Genomic DNA, 21,275 nt, shown 5'->3' with positions numbered 1-21,275 from the left:
GCATCATCTCATAACCTTCTCTTCAGCTTCAGCCTGGAAGCCAGGATGATCTTGGTGCCGGCCTAGGACCGGGTGCTTGTGTTGTGTAGCAGGCTCTCCAACATAAAATTGCCTTAGATTCCTACTAGCTCTGAAATGAGATCGCTCGCGATCAGTTACACAAAAAGTAATTGAATACCGTACCAATCAAGTTCTCTAGCTGAAGCTTAAATGAAAGCAAACGGCAGGGCATGCCTTTTACACCCTGATCGGTAAACACCGAATTAAACCTCTCCCTTTTTGGTTTAATCTCTCGTCTTCAGTTTTCCTGTGATGAGTGATTAACATGCGAGGAACAGCAGCTACGTCGACCATTCCCCGCGGTTCTACCCTCCTCTATTCGCTCCCCTCCACTGGCCTCCATCCAAGAACCCTTCCGCGTCTTCGGCTCGAGATCACAACAAGAGTTCAGGCGATCACTGATCACACCCAGACCCAGCGCGCTGAAAAATCTCACATCACGAGGCCATGGACACTCACCGTCGTTTGCGTACACCGGCGCTCTTCCTCCTCCAGCTCCTCGTCGTCGACGCGGCGGCGGTGGCGGAGGCGAAGCTGGTGCCCAACTACTACGCCAAGACGTGCCCGCGCGCGGAGCGGATCGTCACGGACGTGGTGTCGCAGAAGCAGCTGTCGCACCCGACCACCGCCGCGGGGGTGCTCCGCGTCTTCTTCCACGACTGCTTCGTCAGCGGCTGCGACGCGTCCGTGCTGGTGGCCCCCAGCTCGTTCGCCCGCTCTGAGCGCGACGCCGCGCAGAGCCGGTCGCTCCCGGGGGACGCCTTCGAGGCCGTGACGCGCGCCAAGACGGCGCTAGAGCTCGAGTGCCCCGGCGTCGTGTCCTGCGCCGACGTGCTCGCCATCGCGGCCCGTGACCTCGTCGCCATGATGGGGGGGGCCCTCCTACCCGCTCCGCCTGGGCCGCAAGGACGCGCTCGCCTCGTCCCCCGCCGCGCCCGACGCCGAGCTGCCCCTCGCCAACTCCACCGTGCCCCGCCTCATCGCCATGTTCGCCGCCAAGGGGTTCACGGCCCAGGAGCTCGTCGCGCTCTCCGGCGCGCACACGCTGGGGTTCGCGCACTGCAGCGAGTTCGCCGACCGCATCTTCCGCCGGGCCAAGGGCGGCGGCGCGGCCGCGCCACCGCACGACCCGACCATGAACCCGTCGTACGCCAAGGGGCTGCAGGACGCGTGCAGGAACTACCAGCGGGACCCGACCATCGCGGTGTTCAACGACGTCATGACGCCCGGCAAGTTCGACAACATGTACTTCGTCAACCTCCAGCGCGGCCTGGGCCTGCTCAGCACGGACCAGGCGCTGTGGACCGACCCCCGGACGCGGCCGATCGTGCAGCGCTACGCCGCCAACCAGACGGCCTTCTTCGCCGACTTCGCGCGCGCCATCGTGAAGCTCGGCGTGCAGGGCGTCAAGATGGGACGGGACGGGGAGGTCCGCCGGCGATGCGACATGTTCAACGGCAACCCCGCTCCTCTGGGGCCTTAGTTATGGCTGATCGGATGACGGCGGCCGGCCGGCGGAAGCAGATCCCGGACGTACGTGACCGCGGCAGGTTGGGCGGCGGCCAACTGACCTATCTCATGTATCCCTGCATGTTCGCGTGATCCCGTGTTGTGATTCGTGCGCGAAATTAAAGGATCAGCCTGTGTGCTCAAACGAAAGTAATCGATCTGTTGGTGCCTTTGTTTATGTTTCCCAACTAAGGGCCTCAAAAAAAAAATCTTCTATCTTTCCCATGGTCAAGCGTAGCCGTTAGTTTTTATAGTGTTGCGAAGTGTACGTTTGTTACACATCAGCTATAAAAACTTCTAAACATATTCAGTTCAAGTACTCCCCCCATTTTAAAATTATAGATCGTTTTGTCCTTTTACATATAGAAATTTATTATTAAGAATTTCTTTTTAATTAAACTTTTTATCAATTAAACTAAATATTATGGGGTGGGTAGTGGGGAAAGGAGCATCTTTGAAATCACTTTTGCGCTAGTATTCCATAGGAGGTGAGCATAGCTCAACTAGTGGAGGGAGTTGCTCTACATGAAGATTGTCTTGGATTTCCTAGGCCAATTAAACGCATATATTCTTTTATTTAGCTATTTCCACCTTGCTGAGTTGCCTTTCTTGCTTCCGATGAGATATTAATGGTGGTTTTTCTCTTATCTTTTCGCACACACAAAATTCCAAAGTATTCTATAAAACCACACGCTAAAATAAATATGGCTTTATACTACATCATCCTGCTATGAGCAACCATTTTTTTAACACGATTGCATTTTGATAAATATTGATCCCAAATTTACTCAAGACACAAAACAAGAAGATTCGTAACGTGAAATTATAAAGTATATTTCGGAACACTCCACCACCTCTACTAAATTGATAAAGTTCATAATAAGCACGTGGCGGCATGCCAGTACATGTACATCGGTAAAATCCAAACCCGGCCCGACATGATCCACAACCTCACCTTCCTTCCCCATCAAAAGCCCTCCCCTCCCAAAAACCCGCCTCCTCCCTCATCCTCCCCATCTCCTCCGACGCCCCAGCCGCCGCGTCCAATGGAGTCCTCCCTCCTCCTCTCCTCCCCGCGCCCCCTCAGGCCCTTCCTCCCGCTGCCCTTCCCCACCGCTCGCCGGCGCCACGCGTCGTTCCGCGGGAAGCCTCCCGCGCCGCTGCCCCTCCCGCCGCTGACGCGCGGCGGCAGCCGGCTAGGCGTGGCGGTGCCGCGCGCCTCGCGCGAGGCGTTCGACAGGCCCCCCGGGGTCGGCCCCGGGGGCGCGCGCCGGAGGGATTACCGCGAGGCGCAGGGGGAACCGGCCGTGCCCCCCGCGGCGGCGGCCGCGAGGGCCGTCGCGCCCTACGTCGTCCCCGCCGGGGCGGTCCTCGTGCTGAGCTTTGGTATGGCCTTACCTTTTCCTCCTTATGTAAATCGCTCTCAACTCCCTGTCATTGGACGCCCTGCTGTAATTAGAATCGCTCGTATCCCTTGATGATGAGATACCGGGATAGTTTCCATTCCGCAAATAAGTAGTATTCCTTGATCTTGATGAGATACCGGAATAGTTTCCTTTCCAAAAATAAATGTGAGATGTGCGTCATCAAACGGAGAGAGAAGTATTGGCTAATCAAATGAATAAGAATATATCGGGTAATCGGTTCTGTATTTAATGTGGACCTTCATTTTAAAACATAAACTCACTTTTTGAAAAAATGGGAAGATTAAATTGCGAGCATATGTCACATTGTAACTTCATAGTTTTGTGCATAATGGAGCATATTATACCATATGTTTAAAATGTGTTCATTCTCTGGTAATGTTATTGGTCACATATAAAGCTTTGAGGCTTCAGCATTGGCTGTTGAATGGTTACTAATTTTCTGTTTCAGTGGACAGTCATCTGGAAGGTGGTTCGGAATATGCTTCCAGGGAAGAAAAAGGACCCGAATTCTGGAGAATCTGCGCCTTCTGGGATCATGTGGTCCTTTGCTGCTGGTTCCAATTTGGCGACATCTACCCTCAGCGCTGAAAAGGAGTCGCGGAAAAATCTTAACAAGTTCTACAAAGAACTTCGGACTTTGAAAACTGTTAACATGGCAGGTAACTCAAGGGAACTCAAGTTGAATACATTGGTAGGAAATGTTGGTTAAAGCTCCAACATCATATGGAGTAATAATTACATCTCACTTGCTTGACAGGTCGCCAGTTTGGGGATGAGGGTCTTTTTTTTCTAGCAGAAAGCTTAGCCTATAACAAGGTCAGTAATCTCATGCAATTTTTTAGTCCACTCTATATGCATATTTGCATACCTAGTTGTTTCCACGCTTTAGCAGCTTAGTCTCATTTGAATACTTCGGAAAATGAGTGAGTTTATGTGTATTTTCAGAGTGCAGAAGAGGTGGACTTTTCTGGCAATGGGATAACAGCTTTGGGGATAGAAGCCTTCGATGGAATTCTTCAGATAAATACAGCTTTGAAAACTCTAAATTTATCTGGAAACGACATTGGAGATGAAGGAGCTAAGGTCTTCTCAATCTTATCTTCTCTACATTCCATTTATCATTCTGTAATTTGCATGATTTATTGTGCAAATCATACTCTCTCCAGTCACAAATAAGTGACATCTTGGACACCACCATGGTATCCAAAACACGACTTTGGCTAATTTTGTTATAATATATGAAACTACTTTCCAGTGTAAATCTACTTGTATCATTTTAAATATCCAAACTCAACACATAAAAAGTAATTTGTGACTTCAGAGAACCCAAAAACATCACTTATGTGTGAGTTGTGAGTAGATGGAGTATGATCTGATCTCCAACTCCGAACAGATAACTTTGTTAGTACTTGCTTAACTTTAACATGTTCTTCTGAGGTTGGGTGCTGTCTCATCGTGACACTGTACCTGCGGATCACCATCAGAGTTGCCTTTTGATTATTTTTTTTCAATTTCTAACTGGAGTCTTTGCTTAATTTGTTATTCAAATTTTTAATATTTATGATTTTGCTGGAGAAAGTAGCCATGTTAAACCAAAAATGGTCCACAAAATGATAAAAATATAAACACTAGATTATTTTCAAGAATGAGTTGAATATGTTTTTCCCCTTTACACCTGACTGAATGTAACACTCATGAATGTTTACAGTGTCTTTCAGATATATTGATTGAAAATGTGGGTATTCAGAAGCTCCTATTGAACAGTATTAATATTGGAGATGAGGTGCTTGTCCCCTCCTGTCGCTCACTCTCACACTCTCATTACCTCCTGTTACAATGTAACATTGGATTTGTTTTTTCTTTTCAGGGTGCTAAGTCAATTGCAAATATGCTGAAAAAGAACAAATCGATACGTATTCTACAGCTCAGCAACAATGCCATTGAATACAGCGTATGTACAAGCATCCACAAAACACGCAGTTGAATACGAAAGGGAAAAGAATTACCATACCCTTACATCCTTGAAAGGTTTTGATACTATTTTCTTTTGTTTTCCCTTGAAACAGGGTTTTGCAAGTATTGCGGAAGCCCTTCTAGAGAATAATTCAATACGGAGCTTGTATCTCAAGTTAGTCACTACTCACAACCCAATGGCCTTACATATGATATATACTAAATGTGCATATAATGTTGTGAGCACAGTTTATGATTAGTTAATTTTGCGTGACTGCTAACTGATGATGCACTATATTCAATATATCATAGTGGCAACTATGGTGGTCCGCTTGGTGCATCCAGCCTGGCTCGAGGAGTTTTAGGGAACAAGTCTTTGAGGGTACTACTTAAAGCACTTGATTATATACTTTTGACCTTCAAGATAGTCTTAATTCCAGGATACTGTGTGAATTATTAAATGTTTGGAAGTGAATCAGATACCATTCCATCTTTGCTTGTATTAAGTTACGAGAAGTGTCTCTTAGGTTACTATAGGGAGAATAGTTAGGACCTTTCAGGTCTGGCTGGTTGTCTGAATTTTTTATGGACCAATTTGGTGCACTACTACTTTATGCTAACAGGCACAATAATCGTGGATTTCGCATATTTGTAAACCGTAAAGAAACTCATATAATAGCGAAATAACATCAAACTTGTATACTAGGAGTTGCCACATGATCAGTTTAGTAAAAAAAAACTGCTCAGATAAAGAAAAACATATAGATAGTTTGTAAGTCATGCCGTGAGCCCGTGACAATATTGGTAGGCTGATCAGTAGAACTTTTTTTTTTGTACCAATATACTGTGCATTTTTTTTTTTGAAAGTTACAATATAATGTGTATCACCAAAGGGAAGAGCTCATTAAGAATGTCTAGAACCTTAATTTCAATTGAATAATCTGTAAATACAATTTTTCGATTTTTCTATTCATATCCTTCCTTTTTCTCATTTGTCTTCTTTACTATCTAGTAATTTTTGCCCCTTTCTATATTGTCCCTTCAGTTCATCTGTGCATGGTTATGATATATAAGCATTATGCCTTTTCTAGGAAATTCACTTGCATGGTAATGGGATTGGGAATGAGGGAATACGTGAGTTGATGTCAGCATTATCTGCTCACAAAGGTGCTTCATTTTTTCTTGCTAAACAAACTATCAGCAAGTTTGTGCTTAGTGTATTGTCTATTCCTAATTATGTGCATGCATGGCTGAATTATAGGGAAGATCACAGTTGTGGATATTGGCAACAACAACATTGGCTCTGAAGGTTTACGTCCTGTTGCGGAATTCATCAAAAGAACAAAGTCTTTACTGTGGTTCAGTCTCTACATGAACGACATTAGCGATGAGGTAATACTGTTACTTTTATTTCTCTTTGCGTGATTCCCATAACCAAAATATTGGGTTGTCTACATATGGTCATATGATTAGCTCTAGAACGACTAACCACATAAGCACTGACCATAACCTATTGACCATTTAACAATGCAGTCATTATTCAACTTCAGATTAAGGCTTTATTTTTGTTGTGTTATAGAACTTCAGCACATATAGTGCTCCTACAGAGCTTTGGCTGTTTTTTTTCACTTTTTTAGTCTTTCCATATTTTCTCAAGCTATTCCTGTTTCTAAGAAACATGAGGCATCTTGTTTCATGATGTAAACTAGGGTCCTTTTTCAGAAAGTTTAGTGTGTGTTCCATTTTGTTCTGGGTGCGCGTATGTGTTTGTATGGGTTCTTACCCCTTCTTTCTTCTTAATACAATGATAGGCAGCTCTCCTGCCTGTTCGAGGGGTTCTTTTTCTTTTTGGGGCGGTAAGCTTGGAATTGTGGGTTAAAACTGTTGTCTGTTTTCGGTTACTCCTGTATATTTGTAAAAAGTTTTTCATTCACATGGCCAGTGATTTAGCAACTTATTTATGTATAATCAGTATATTCATGATTCCTCACATGTTTTCCAATTATCTGATGTATAAGCATGTTCATTTAAACTCGCAGATTTCGTTTAAAGTGCATTCTGACATAGATTAAAATGAATTTCACCAGGGAGCTGGAAAGGTTGCGGAGGCTCTGAAAGATAACAAAACAATTTCTACCATAGATTTGGTAAGTATTTATTTTGCTGCAACCCTCATAAAGTCAAAATCTCACATACCTTTCTATTTGCCTTATATTTCACATGTGGAAACTATGCTCAATTTGCTTCTCCATTCAATGTGGCAAATACGCTTTCTCTACTTGATCTTTAAATATTTGGTTCAGCACAGTTTTTGGTCATTAGCACGACTTATTCTTTTCATATCTTATCACTTAAACTGGTCCTATTTGGAAGCAGGATACTTTGGGGGTAATAAACCTTCTTTGAAGTTCCCCTGATAATTCTATGTTTCATTTGTGATCTAAGCAACATTACAGAGGATATGTATTCATGCTGCATCCCTGAAACCTCTTATATTTTCAGGGCGGCAATAACATTCACTCCAAAGGGGTTAGTGCAATAGCGGAAACTTTGAAGGATAATGCAGTACTGACAACAGTAAGTCGTCTTACCATTCAGACTTTTTCCTACAAAATAAGTTCCAAGACTAATTCAAAGTATGCATCTTAGTTGGATTTGAGCTATAATCCAATTGGATCAGACGGGGTAAAGGCTCTGTGCGATGTCCTCAAGTTCCATGGGAAGATCCAAACCCTTAAGCTTGGCTGGTGCCAGGTGATCCTCAGAACTGAATAGAATTGTACAAGCAGTTTTACCATTTGAGTGTTCTTGCCTCTTCAGCAAAGTTGCATAACCTGCAGATAGGTGTGCAAGGTGCAGAGTTCATTGCTGATTGTCTGAAGTACAACACAACATTGTCAACATTGGATTTGCGGGCAAATGGGCTTGGAGATGATGTATGCGCAATCCGTTTCATGTTCATTTGTAACTTGCATTTTGGTACATGATCCATATGCTTTGCTTGCTGACACGTTCCTATTCCTGAAGGGTGCTATATGCTTGGCACGCAGTTTCAAGATAATCAATGAATCTTTGACTTCACTTGACCTGGGCTTTAATGAGATTAGAGTAAGCAAGCATAGTGTTTGTTTTTTCATTCTATTAGTTATTACCATTTTGGGCGTCCAATATACTTAACTTTATTTTTTTTATATTCTGTACAGGATGACGGAGCATTTGCATTGGCGCAAGCACTTAAGGCTAATGAAGATCTGGCAGTTACATCATTAAATCTTTCAAACAACTTTTTCACAAAATTTGGACAGGTTAGTTTAGTTTGTTTTCATCTAGCAATGATTATGTAGGAAAGAATATTTAATTTAGGGTCATGCGTCAATACAGGTCGCTCTATCTGAGGCACGGGATCATGTATATGAGATGAGCGAGAAGGAGATAGACATTTATTTTTAGGTGCATCAGTTTCACTCTGGACGATTTAACACATGATTGACGCTTTTTTTTGGGAATTATTCATTGAGTAGGGCGAAGAATAAGATCCGGGTTCCGGGTAGAGCATGCTTTATGCTTGTATAGAAAATTTTGGTGAACTAGTTAACACTTTAGGGTAGCCATTCAAACTGTCTATATTCAATTTTTGCTGGAGACATCAATCTTGTCTTGAACCATTCATATTGTTTGGAAATGGAATGGATATTGCAGTGGCTTTTGGAAAATCTTTACTTGAGCAGTATGGTTGTTGATGAACTATTTGTCTCACGGTAATGCTTTGATCCGAGCGTCCGACGCGTGGTATGGGCATCGGACGCGTGTGCCGAACGGCCGGCCAAGCATTCGCATGAAGCATTGGACTTGAAATTTTACTTTAGTTGCTGGTTTTTTACGTCCGGCTACCTTATCCTTTTCACCTGCTACTACGGTTTCCCCTTCCTCTTTCACCAACATTTTTTACTGCTCAATACTACAACCTACCGCTCCCACCAAAGGCTCTCTCTCCAGGTCCGCTCTTTTATTTTTTTGAAATATTAGGTCCGCTCTCTCTCCCTGCTGCTCCATCCCAAGTGCATCTAGTCAATTCCTTTCTCTTTCTCTCCCCCAGTGATCATGGAAGCTTTGATGTCTCTCCACCATGATGGGCCATGGAAGCTCCACTATAGTTGAGTAAAGAGTCAATCCGGAAGGGAGGACAATACCAGGAATGAAAACAGTAAGAAACGATCGGTGAAAAGTTCCATCACTTTCACATTTTTCATCGAAAACGATACGATATTATCGGAAACGAAAATGGTATCAGTATTATTATGGTAATTTCAGAAACGAAAATATTCGATCAAGAGCATATTAATAATGATCGAAACTTATCGAAACGATATTTAAAAAATGATAAATATATCAAACCGTAGAGCACAATCTAACCATATAACTTGACACATTTTATGCACAAGTACTGATGGTTAAGATGTTATAATCCAAGTATCCATCCATCCATGATATGTATCTTATTTCATAGTACTAAAAAAATTTAGACATTAATCCCACCATCTAAGAAACTATTCATAGTCCTATAAATTCAGATCACTAGGTTGTGATTTAGAGTTAGGATAAATGAGTCATGACTCTCTAAAAATAAAGATATGAAATTCTAAAAATATAGATAGCAAGGTGCTGGTATTTTTACGTGAATACGATATTTCTATCGGTAAAATATGATAGAATACCCCGAAAATACGATAGTTCTTGAAAACGATAGGAGGATGCTCAAACAATTTTCGTTTTCACTTTCATATTATTCTACCATTTTCTTTTTGTTCTTTCCATAATTATTTTCAATTTCATTTAGCCTTAAAAGTTCATAAAATCTCGAAAACGATTCTCGAAAATTGAAATAAGTTTCTTTCATCCCTAGATAATACTTTGGGGGCATTTTTGGTGGTCGATACTTCAAGCTTGATGGTAGAGATATCGATCTGGGATCTTTGATCCGCAAGGTCATATGTATTCCAAGCAAGTCAACGGATGTTGCAACAGGCTATTTGCGATATGTAGATGTTTAATTTATTTATTTCGGCTCTCTTCTTATCTTGCTGGGGCTATGTTCCTATTCCACCTACTATATATCTGCATATATCTGCAGGATGTTGCATGCATTATATCTTGATATTGCAATATAATTTTTTACTTGTAATATATTTGCAACATTGTAAGAAATTTTTTTACAGTAGTTGATGTTGCAGTGGTTGATTCGAGATGCTACGGTAGCGTATTTGTGATGTTGCAACTTGTAATAGATAATTCATGTTCCAATATTTTTATTAGGGTTGTTGCAATAGCAGAGTCAAGATGTTGCACTAGTTGATTTGGAATGTTACCATTTGCTACTTGCTAGATTTATTTATTTAAAAATAGGAAAAAGCCTGGTTTACACCCTCAAACAATCGCAATAGTCTGATTTTCAACCTTCAACTTTACAAAACTGGATAACAGAGACCATCCAACTGTTGAAACCGGGCAAATTTGAGCCTTAGGCTGGTTTCGAAGGTGGTTTTGTATTTTTTTAAAAAATAAAAAAATTCTAAATAGATCTACAAAATCAAAACTAATTTATTTTAAATCAGAAAAATATGAAAGTAGTACAAAAAATTTTCAAAAAAATGTAACCTATTTATTATTGCTCTATTTGAATCTTAGTTATTCAAAAATAATTGCCATAACTATAAACAACCAAATACTATGAATATGAAAAAAATGGGTCTGAATAACTAATAATTATAGTGCCAATGGATATGTTACATTTTTAGAAAATTTTTTATACCTATTTCATATTTTTTTATTTAAAATGAATTACTTGTGAATTTTTAAGTTTAAATTTGAAATTTTTAATTTTCGTAAAATGGAAAACTATCTTCGAGACCAGCCAAAGGGCCAAATGTGCCCAGTTTTGACAGTTGCATATCCTTTGTCATCCGATTTTATAGTTGAAGGTTAAATATCGAACTTTTACGATAATTTGAGGTGTAAACCGAACTTTTCCGTTAAAATATGGTTACAGGGAGGATAGAAATAGTGATGATTTCGTGGTGGTGTGAGACTTGTTTTATGGGATTTTGCTTCTTGTTTGGTGGCGTGGGGTGTCCATCAAGGGTACAACTTAGTTTGTGCTTAAGATCATGCAAATGTTGCATGCAACATAGCTAATGTTTTAGTGGGAATTTTTTCAACTTTGATAAGATAGTTCTAGCAGCATCCGATGCAGCGCCCGGACATCGGACGTCCGGACGCTAGCGGTTCCGTTTATCTCATGCCATCCATGTGAAACGTGCTCCACAGCAACAGTCTGCTTGTCACACAAAGATTCCCGCGTTACGTTCCTAGCCTGCCCAGGTAGCCGATGTAGAAAGCGGTTGACTGAGCAGTGAGCACCCGGACAGGCATACACTGTACACAGCATCGTCCGCCCGGTTGCTCTCGTGCTGGAAAAATTCCTTCGACGGCTGAGCAAGAGCAACCACTACTCATCGCAGGCTCTGTCTGAATCTGGCAGCTTCAGAACGTGCGTTCGTGTTGCTGTCACGGGCACGGCTCTGAGTCGATGAACGGAGCCCAATCATTCGGTTGACTCCGGCTTGGATACGAGCGCCGCCGAACCATCTCTGTACGTGAACAGCGAACGGATCCGCGCGGAAAAGAGAAGTCCGTGCCCATGCCATTTCGGTCAAGGTGTGTACTAGCAGTACTCGTGTTCGTTTTGTAGATTATTGTTCTTTTAATAATTCGTTTTGGGAGAATGTATGGAAGAACGTGCGCCACCTATTCCTTCCCTCCTAAATTATTAGTCCTTCCATTCTAAATTATTCTTCCATCCTAAATTATTAGTCATTTTTATTTTTCTATATACATAAATTTTATTATACACCTAGATATAATATATATCTTTAGAAGTATAGTTGTATTTAGAAATACCAAAATGAGTAATAATTTGGGACGGAGGGAGTAACACTCAGGAGATGCATAGTGTGTTTGCGTGCTTAGTCATCATATCTAAAAAAATAAGAAAGAAAGAAACGCGTGTGCCCCATAACGGTACACGGCATCACGTACGCACCACAGCGACGCCTAACTAGATACACACACGGAGGCAGTTGCTGCCGCACAACTTGCGCAAGCAAGTCCATGGAGATCCATGGCCGAAACCGAGCCTGCGTGCCTAGCTGATCTGTGCAAAGACGAGAGATCGATGTACAGGGACGTAGGCCATGCGTGCGCACAACGAGCACTTCACACACGCTCGCTCCCCAATTGTTTCCAGCGTGCAGTCTCTCCGCTCCCTCTCAGCTCGGCCCTCGGGTATAAAAGGGCGTGACGGTTGAGGCCAGTTGAGGGTAGGGTGAGCCGGTGAGGTGAGCCGCGTGGGGTGTGACCGTGTGAGACTAGAGGACGGGAGCTAATAATAATAACCATAGAGGACGATGCTGGTCTAGTGGTCTTGGTTTGCAATGGTGGGTTCCAAGTCGGATTGTCCATGGCTTCTCCTCCGCCTCCTTGTCGTCCTGCTGGTTGCAGCCTCTGGCTCGGCGCCGGTGGCGGAGGCGGAGCCGGCGTTCGACGAGAACTACGCGGTGCAGTGGGGCGCGGATGGGTATCACCTCGTCATCCGGGGCACGGAGGTTAACATCACCATGGATCAGAACTCTGGTACGTATAACGGTCTATCCAGTGTGCATATGAGCTGCTGCTTTGTTGCTCACGCATGCAACGTGAAGAGAGCGTGACCCCCTTGCGTTCTTGCTGCGACGATGATAGCCGCGCCATGAGCGATCAGCTGACCATGCGTAAGTGCTGCTTCGATTCGTGCAGGTGCCGGGTTCCGGTCCAAGTCCATGTACGGCTCGGGGTTCTTCCACATGAGGATGAAGCTGCCCTCCGGCTACACGGCCGGCGTCGTCACAACCTTCTACGTGAGCTCCTCCACGATGCGTCTTGCTTCGTTTCTCGATCTTTCACCTCCTGATCGATCGATCCAAAGTTCCAAACACGTCGATCAAAATTAGCTAAGGTCATGCATGCGTGTGCTTTTTCCAGCTCATCTCGCAGCCGGAAGATGGCAGCCGCGACGAGGTGGACTTCGAGTTCCTCGGCGACAAGGCCGGCGTGCCCGTCACCCTCCAGACCAACGTCTTCGTCAACGGCCGCGGCGACAGGGAGCAGCGGCTGCACCTCTGGTTCGACCCCGCCGCCGACTTCCACGACTACAAGATCCTCTGGAACCCCTACCAGCTCGTGTACGCCCAGACTTTGAATCGCATGGCTCCTGAAGCTCATCTTGCATGCCAACTAATAAAATCCACTACAGGATGTTCGTGGACGACACGCCGGTCCGGGTGCTGAGGAACCTCACGGCCACCGTGCCGGGGTACCCGTTCCCGGCGAAGCAGACGATGCTGATCCGCGCGAGCGTCTGGGACGGCTCCGGCTGGGCGACGGACGGCGGGCGGACCAAGGTGGACTGGTCCCAGGGGCCCTTCACGGCCGGGTACAGGGGGTTCGACGTCAGTGGCTGCGCCAGCGGCGGCGCGACGCCGTGTGGCTCGCCGGACCTGTGGTGGAACGGCGCCGGGTACCGGAACATCACCGCGGAGCAGCGGGCGGCGTACGAGGGCGTCAAGAAGCACTACATGAACTACGACTACTGCGCCGATAAGGGCCGGTTCAACAACACCGTGCCGATCGAGTGCAACTACGCTTAATAAGCTGGGTGTGCCGTCGTATATTATAAAACAAATTGAAATTATACACATGTGATTATTTGTCAAGCAACTCCAGCAATTTTCTTAGAGCTCCAACTCTCCAACAATAAACCTTATTTTTTTTATCTCTATTCTTTTTCTCAGCTTCGCCGTGGGCCGAATCGTTTATTGGACCAACCCTAGCTTCAACCAACCATCGGTGTGGTCCTTCACTAGTCAGGGAGACCCGCTTGTTGTTTCTTCATTGAACAAGTTTTTTAAAGAAATATTTGGATAATTTTTCTTCAAAACTTATTCGAAGAAATCGTACCAGAAATTATTTTCAAAGTCCTATTAAAAATCTATGTGAAAATATCTCTATAATTCCATAAAAAATCTTATTTGGATGAGTTGTATAGAAAAATCTGTAAACATAAAAATCTCTAAATATAAAAAAATTGTGGAAGAAGAAAGTTATACTGGAAAAATAAAATCGGAAGGGGACCATCAAATGCCCAACTAGTAGGCCAGTAGGCAGTAGTTGTGCATGCCATGTTAAAAACCGACAACGCGGTAATAAACGATGGAAAAACCTACTGGCTGGAAGCTTACTCAAATCACTGGCGTTTCCCAGTTCGAACGTCTGCCTTGTGCGCTTCGAGTCATGGGGAAACTTATAGCATCCACTAGTCACAAACATAGCGGTATGTTTGGTTGTGGTTGCCTGGCTGGTGACATTGTAGCATTGGCATACGTGGAATCGACTGTTCCTTGTAAGGTTGATGAGAGGCAACTCTGAGAGGCTGCTGGTGTGCCAAAGCCATTTCCGGAAAGTTCCTGTTGTTATTGTCACAGCTCTGACTAGGTGCACCTTCAACCCTCTTTAGTTTAAATATTTGTGCTACTTTTCTAAAATAGAACTTTATTTTGGAGAGCAGTGCAAATATTTGAACTAAGAAGATTGGAGGTACATCTAAGGTCACCAATTTACACCCTTGCACCCTTAGCTCTAACTCACATGCTCAATTATTATTTGGTTAATTCCGGAAATGATTCAAAAGAGATGTAGACAACGACGAACTATATCTGGTTGATCCGCGTGAAAAAATAAAGAGAAAAGAATATACCATATCTTGAAATTTTAGCTAGCTACTATTAGTAGAATCCCTTGATTATTTGGATGTACATGTATGTCTGCTGATAAGTGGAGGTCCATTCAGTGTTTGTGATAGCCAAGCAAGGCCCGTAACGGCGGACGCGTCACATGACACACCGCTATGAACACGTCAGAGAAGCGCTCAAAAAGTCACCAGCACGCGTAGATTTTAATATTGTCGAAGTCACCACAAATCATTCAAGATTCCACATGGACTGAGGGAACAATTACCTCCACTAACCATTTAGGATTCTCTTCTGTTGTTGTGCAAAATAGTTTTGAGTGGGGTTAAGAACGGGCAAGGCACAACGAGTAAGCGTGTCCATGACACACACTTCACGCGCTCCGCCTTCTTATCGCCAGCGTGTGTGCATGCTTTGCCAGCAGCTATAAAATGCCATGATAGGTGAGGTGAACCCTCGCAGCAAACCTTGCAAGAGAGAGAGAGAGAGAAAAAGAAAGTACTACAAGGTTAGAAGCTTAGGTCTCTCTTGAGCTTGGCTCTTGCATGGCTTCCACGGTGCGCCCATGGCTTCCCCTCCTCTTCGTCCTCCTAGCGCCGGACGCTGGCTTGACGCCGGCGGTTGGGGCGGGGCCGGCAATGACATCGTTCGACGACAACTTAACTATGTGAAGCAGGCAACCGGTCCGTCAGGGGACAAAGGTCAATCTCATCTTGGATCAAAGCTCTTCTAGTACGTTATCGTGTAGGCGGCTTGTCCGCATGGGATGTGAAAATTGATGTTATGGACCTGGATAGCTGAGAAGGCAGATAGAATAGTAGAATTGGAGGGATTTGATTGAGAAAGAAATCAGCAAGAATAGGAAGAACTCGAGGAAGAACAGAGGGGGATTTAGAGGTTTCAGTAATCTTTCTTCATCGATGGCCTATTCAGACGAGTATACAGTTATATGTAGCAGTACATAGATGGCCTCAGGCCCAATACATCCTACTGGCCCATGGCCTGAACATACATAACGGCCTATCACAGTTCTATTACCTAACAGGGTCATGACATTCTCTCCCCCTTAAGCCACAGCTTGCCCTCAAGCTGTCCTGGATTAAGTTCATGATAATATTCCTTCCTCCAGAAAGTCTTGAACACTCACAACCATGTTCTGTAAATATGATCTCTAGAGTTGGTGGTTCACACAAATTGGATCAAGAACGATTGTGAAAACTCATCTGCCTTGTGTTGATCACCACATTTCTTTAATATCTTGTCCAAAGGATAATGAATATTGTTGACTGCATTACCTCAACCAACACATTAGCAACAACATTAGCAACTTGAGGGTTAATCTGCAGGAGCTTCCAAATTGATATACTATGAAGCAGTAACATGGTAGCATTATCAGTTCTCATTTGACCAACAGTCACAGCAAATAACTGAAATGACCAAAGCATGCTACTGTCAAGTTTGAGCCCCGTTCTGTAGCAATCATAGCACCAGCATATAGTAGTAGTAGTGGTACCTAAGGAATTTCCAAACTGCTGCAATTGCAAACCATACTTTTTCGAAAGAAAAATGTCAGCACAATGGTCGCTCCAACCTCTGAAGTGACCAACACTGTAGCAGAACTAACTGACTGAACAAGAGCATATTGTTGGCACAATTAATCTCTATCTGACTAAGTGTACTCAACTGAAATATCTCAACAATGCGAGCCCATAACCTAACGCCATTTTTCTGCTGTAGAGATGAAGGAAGACGAGGCCACTGCACAACTGCAACATGTGACTCGAACTGCACCCTCAACTTTAATACGAGGTAATACTCATGAGCTGGCCAATCTCCCTATGCATCAATCAACAATATTCCTTCTAATGTGTGCCATAAAATAAAGAACTTGTTGAATTGATGTTGACCCAAGCTCCATGCCCAAGCAGGTGGTGACCAAGGAATTTTCTATTGAATGCATAAAGTATAGGTTCTGTGCTTAGATTTCTTGTAGTTATCACACTGTAACTTTCCAGAAATGCAGCGGGTCCTGACATGAGCCATTTGTAACACAACTTTGAGATCTCAACTTAAGGATCCCTCTGATTCTACCATTTAGCAACTCAATACTGATCATACAAGGAGATTGCAATGCATTCTCAAGCAACTCAATGCAATATGTCGGACCAAACACACTGAAAGAATTGGCCATATCACTAATGCACTTGAATCTGTCCAGCATGCATACTATGGTATTGGTCTTGACTTCAGTCCACCAAATGGAGCTAGGAGCAAGTGGTGTAAGATATATTCTATCCCATTAATAGTTCCTCAAACTCCTTATGCCTATCCCTAAATTCATTTGTTATAGCAAACTAGCCTTTGTTGTCAATGAAGCTAGTATCGTGATGGTTTTCTAAATCGATCATGGGCCGACTTCTTCTGGTGTTGTCCTTAGATAAGTATTGCTTAATCCCCATAGTCCACAAACTCATCACATGGGCTGCCAGGACTAACACGACAAAACATGCTCATCTTTTGCCCTCTTGAGCATATTTTGATGAACTGGAACATCCAAATCATCAAAAGACCATGAAAATGGTAACACATCAAGTCCACGAGCTGCAAAATCAAAGTGTACAAGTAGAGCCAAATCATTTTGGTGGATTTGGATGGAACAAGGCTTGATACCAATTGTTATGGACCTGGATAGCTGAGAAGAATAGAACAGCATAATCGGAGGGATTTAAGGAAGAAATAAGCAAGAACAGAAAGAACTCAAGGAGGAACAGAGAGGGATTCAGAGATTTCAGTAATTTTTCTTCACCGATAGCCTATTCAGGCGAGTATACAGATACATGTAGCAGTATATATGTTGCCTTAGGTCCAATACATTTCACTGGCTCATGGCCCAAACAAACATACAAAACGGCTCTACTACCTATTAGGATCATGACAATTGATAGCATCAATTGTAACCTTGCCGTTGTTCGTAATCATCGTGTAGGCGGCTTCTGGTCTAAATCCCATGACGGGTCAGGATTCTTCCACATGAGGATGAAGGTGTGGGGCGTCTATTCATCGTACATGCGACTAGCTGTTGTATCATCGCACATGTCCGCTGGAGATAACAATATTTTAAAATAAAATAACATATCCAGAATAAAATAAAAAGCTGGAGATAACAATGTTCCAAAATAATTTTATCTTATTTTAAAATATTTTATTTTATTTTAAAATAGTGTTATCTCCAGATGATAAGTAGAATGATACGGCATCTAGTCGCACGTGCTAGGAATACATCCGGTGAAGGTGCCGTCCGGCTACACGGCCGGCGTCGTCACGACCTTCTATGTGAGCTCGATGCTCGACGACATAACTAAGTCAACAATCCTCTTCCTGATCGAAACTTCTTGTTCATTCAATGAACTAACGAACAGAGATCTCCGTGTACTGCTTCCTTTCCCTACTAGCTCATTTCGCAGCCGGAAGATGGCAGCCGCGACGAGGTGGACTTCGAGTTCCTCGGCGACAAGGCCGGCGTGCCCGTCACCCTCCAGACCAACGTCTTCGTCAACGCCTGCGGCGACAGGGAGCAGCTGCTGCACCTCTTGCTCGACCCCGCCGCCGACCTCCACGACTACAACATCCTCTGGAACCCCTACCAGCTCGTGTAAGCCCAGACTTTGAATCGCATGGCTCCTGAAGCTCATCTTGCATGCCAACTAACAATCCACTACAGGATGTTCGTTGACGACACGCCGGTCCGGGTGCTGAGGAACCTCACGGCCACCGGGCCGGGGTACCCGTTCCCGGCGAAGCAGACGATGCTGATCCGCGCGAGCGTGTGGGACGGCTCCGGCTGGGCGACGGACGGCGGGCGGGCCAAGCTGGACTGCTCCAGGGCACCGTTCACGGCGGGATACCAGGGGTTCGACGTCAGCGGCGGCGCCGGCGTGCGACTCGCCGGACCTGTGGTGGAACTGCGGCGAGTACCGGAGCGTCACCTCGGAGCAGCGAGCGGCGTACGAGCGCGTCCGGGAGAATCACATGAGCTACGACTACTGCGCCGACAAGGGCAGGTTCCCCGACCATGTCGTTCCCATCGAGTGCAGCTATGTTTTTTTTCTTTTTCTTTTTTTGCGAGAGAGTGCAGCTATGTTTGATGGCGGGTAAAATTCATGAGCGTTACTTTCACAAGACTGTCTCTACGCAACTTATGAATTTGTGGCACGAAGTTTGTGCTATTGCTGACTCAATAACGCTGGTCACGACTATGATGCTATCATCTGGAGTTTCAACTCCTCGAGCATGTACTCTGTGAAGTCTTTATATGCAGTGGTCAATTTCAAAAGTATTATACCTATTTACTCGTCAGCCTTTTAGGAAATATGTATCCTCCGAAAGTTTAGATGCTTTATGGCTACTCAGCCATAACAAACTCCTCACCAGATAATATGGGCAAAAGAAAGGAGTTGGATGACTCCACCTGCATGTTCTGTGCTGAACAAAAATTGATTTCCCACCTTTTCTTCAAGGCAAATGTTGTGTGGCGGCTAAAGTCTGGGAAGTTTGCTCTGAAATTTTACTTATCCATGTTGGTTCTAACTTTGAATCTGTGGGAAGATGGTGGGTTAGTAGGAAAAAACATGCTGTTCTTAACATTTATGCATCTGCCATTCTTTGGAGCTTGTGCAATATAAGAGATGCTATATGTTTTCAGAGTTTGGATGATGCGACGATGGATGATTCTGTGCAAGGATGCAAGTTCTTTGGAGGGCCTGGTGAAGCAGCTGGAGGACAGAGCTTAAGACAACCTCCGAGAATTACCTAGAGCGTGTCTGCGTCGATGGCTGCTCCGAGGGATCCAAACTGTGAGGCGTCGGGAGCGGAAAGTTTATCAGCTTCTGGCACGAGGGAGGATTCTGAATCCTCAGTTTCTATACAACCTTTTTCTCTTAGCTGAACCTGTTAAACCTTTGAATAAATTGCAAAAAAAACTACTGTAACGACACTTGTTCGTTTTGCTCCTGATGGAATAAAACGAGGGGGAGGAGTCCCTTTTCTCTAAAAAAAGTTTCATCAGGTTACTACTGCCGAGTACGTGGTGGTGGTGATTATTTGTCGGAGTAATAATTAATAAAGGGTGACTGTGTAAGTAATAAGGGCTCATCTATGGAATGGCAAGGTTGATGGTTTATAAATTTTGCCTCATCGTTTGAAAACCCTGTCAAGATCATGTCATGCTCATGCTGATTGCTATAAGAAAAATAACATGCTGATTCTTATAAAATTGAATGGGACTTCAGTTCAACCTGATTTTTAAACATTACTGAATCACAAGTCAACCATGGTAATGCAAATAGTAAATAGATGTCGCACTGAACTAACTAAACCTACTTTTTTGAGAGGTTTCGTAGTCAGTTATTCATTGTTATATAGATGGGGATGGTTGCTCCATGGACCGAACCATACTCGCACCATCGACCCGTTCGAGAAATCGTGGAGCACCGGTTGATCCCATTTGTAATACATACTGTGACCCGGTGCTCCGATGGTTCAGTGGATCGATACACATGCAAGTTAGCTGCGCCAGCAGCCTGGGTCCGCATGCATGTAGCCAGCAGCCGGCAGCACCGTGCACGTGTTGCAAGCGTACAGTGATGCAGCAACGCTATTTCAGTCTTCCAAAAAAAAACGCTATTTCAGGCCAACAATATATAGAACATATGATTTGCTGACATTTTTACTCCATGGTTAGACCTTTGAACAAAAGAGCTTTCTTACAAAATGTTAATTATGATCAAACTTGTACAGAAATCGTACAATCTCATACAATCCCAAGGATCAGAATTGCATTTTCCCACAAACCTGCATTAGTTAACATTCAGAAAAGATCACACAGCGAGTGCTAATCCATATTTAATACAGCTACGTAGCATAGATAAAAGCAAGAGAAGAGTTCATTTTTCATCCCATCAACTCTTCTACTGGTTTAAAAATGTTGTAGTTAATTCAAATACAGAAAACGGTATTGTTTCAATTGATTGCTACCCCCAAAGAAGCCCACGTACATGTAAAATTTTTTATGTTTAGGATCTTTTAATTTTAAGCCCTTTTTACGCATCGGTACCATTTAAAAAAAATAAAAAAGATCATTTTGCATGGCGTTGTGACATTATTTAGCACCGTTGTTGAATAGCTCAGATGCCTTTCAAGAAGCAGTGGCGCATCACCTGCTCCGCAGATACACCGGGGAGCCACTATGCTTATTATGTGCCCAGCAACAAAAGAGGGGGAGGCCGTGATTGATTGAGGGGCTACTTTTAACCTTTTAAATAATTATTATCAAGGACAACATACAAATAATAGATTTTTTTCTTATTGAAACATTTTGCACATGAACAAACTAAACAGAACAATCAAGAAGAGTTAGAAAAAATGTTTGAAATTCTTTGGTTACCTTGGCCCTTGGGTGTCCCGTAGTGTAAGCATTCCGGCTGTGGGA

The 21,275-nt window shown here is 43.8% G+C and overlaps 3 protein-coding genes and 1 pseudogene across 5 annotated transcripts; all 4 read left to right on the top strand.

Moving 5' to 3' along the window:
- Positions 1 to 567: 567 nt before the first annotated feature.
- Positions 568 to 1,543, top strand: LOC112890562 (peroxidase 41-like; the record flags this gene model as incomplete). The annotated part of the gene is given in 2 exon segments (XM_025957431.1): positions 568 to 930; positions 932 to 1,543. Coding segments are annotated over 2 exon segments (975 nt in total), but the record flags the coding sequence as incomplete, so codon positions are not given.
- A 981-nt stretch (positions 1,544 to 2,524) lies between these two features.
- Positions 2,525 to 8,662, top strand: LOC112888363 (NLR family CARD domain-containing protein 3). 2 transcript variants are annotated; one of them, XM_025954565.1, is made up of 17 exons: positions 2,525 to 2,955; positions 3,452 to 3,655; positions 3,754 to 3,812; positions 3,942 to 4,079; positions 4,705 to 4,779; positions 4,864 to 4,947; positions 5,063 to 5,124; positions 5,262 to 5,331; positions 6,041 to 6,116; positions 6,211 to 6,341; positions 7,037 to 7,096; positions 7,452 to 7,526; positions 7,599 to 7,703; positions 7,790 to 7,885; positions 7,977 to 8,057; positions 8,153 to 8,254; positions 8,331 to 8,662. In XM_025954565.1, the coding sequence occupies exons 1-17, from the start codon at positions 2,616 to 2,618 to the stop codon at positions 8,397 to 8,399; spliced, it is 1,827 nt and encodes a 608-aa protein (XP_025810350.1). In that variant the 5' UTR covers positions 2,525 to 2,615; the 3' UTR covers positions 8,400 to 8,662. The 2 variants fall into 2 exon arrangements, with proteins under 2 accessions (XP_025810350.1, XP_025810351.1); XM_025954566.1 differs by having other exon boundaries at positions 2,824 to 2,955; positions 3,445 to 3,655.
- A 3,674-nt stretch (positions 8,663 to 12,336) lies between these two features.
- On the top strand, positions 12,337 to 13,984 carry LOC112890767 (putative xyloglucan endotransglucosylase/hydrolase protein 1). 2 transcript variants are annotated; one of them, XM_025957623.1, is made up of 5 exons: positions 12,337 to 12,638; positions 12,801 to 12,901; positions 13,026 to 13,225; positions 13,297 to 13,698; positions 13,835 to 13,984. In XM_025957623.1, the coding sequence occupies exons 1-4, from the start codon at positions 12,440 to 12,442 to the stop codon at positions 13,688 to 13,690; spliced, it is 894 nt and encodes a 297-aa protein (XP_025813408.1). In that variant the 5' UTR covers positions 12,337 to 12,439; the 3' UTR covers positions 13,691 to 13,698; positions 13,835 to 13,984. The 2 variants fall into 2 exon arrangements, with proteins under 2 accessions (XP_025813408.1, XP_025813407.1); XM_025957622.1 differs by lacking the exon at positions 13,835 to 13,984 and having other exon boundaries at positions 13,297 to 13,796.
- Positions 13,985 to 14,451: 467 nt separating this feature from the next.
- LOC112890561 lies at positions 14,452 to 19,601 on the top strand (annotated as a pseudogene).
- The last annotated feature ends 1,674 nt before the right edge of the window (positions 19,602 to 21,275 follow it).

Source organism: Panicum hallii, chromosome 4 (genome assembly GCF_002211085.1).
Source record: "Panicum hallii strain FIL2 chromosome 4, PHallii_v3.1, whole genome shotgun sequence".
Taxonomy (NCBI): domain Eukaryota; kingdom Viridiplantae; phylum Streptophyta; class Magnoliopsida; order Poales; family Poaceae; genus Panicum; species Panicum hallii.
The sequence above is the reverse complement of the archived record's forward strand: the minus strand, read 5'-3'. Positions and strand labels throughout refer to the sequence as shown.

Coding starts and splice junctions, on each gene's coding strand:
- LOC112888363 (XM_025954565.1), top strand. CDS start 2,616: ATGGAGTCCTCCCTCCTCCTCTCCTCCCCGCGCCCCCTCAGGCCCTTC. Junction 4,080..4,704: donor TTGGAGATGAAGGAGCTAAG/GTCTTCTCAATC, acceptor GAATGTTTACAG/TGTCTTTCAGATATATTGAT. Junction 8,255..8,330: donor TTTTCACAAAATTTGGACAG/GTTAGTTTAGTT, acceptor GCGTCAATACAG/GTCGCTCTATCTGAGGCACG.
- LOC112890767 (XM_025957623.1), top strand. CDS start 12,440: ATGGTGGGTTCCAAGTCGGATTGTCCATGGCTTCTCCTCCGCCTCCTT. Junction 12,639..12,800: donor CACCATGGATCAGAACTCTG/GTACGTATAACG, acceptor CGATTCGTGCAG/GTGCCGGGTTCCGGTCCAAG. Junction 12,902..13,025: donor GCGTCGTCACAACCTTCTAC/GTGAGCTCCTCC, acceptor TGCTTTTTCCAG/CTCATCTCGCAGCCGGAAGA.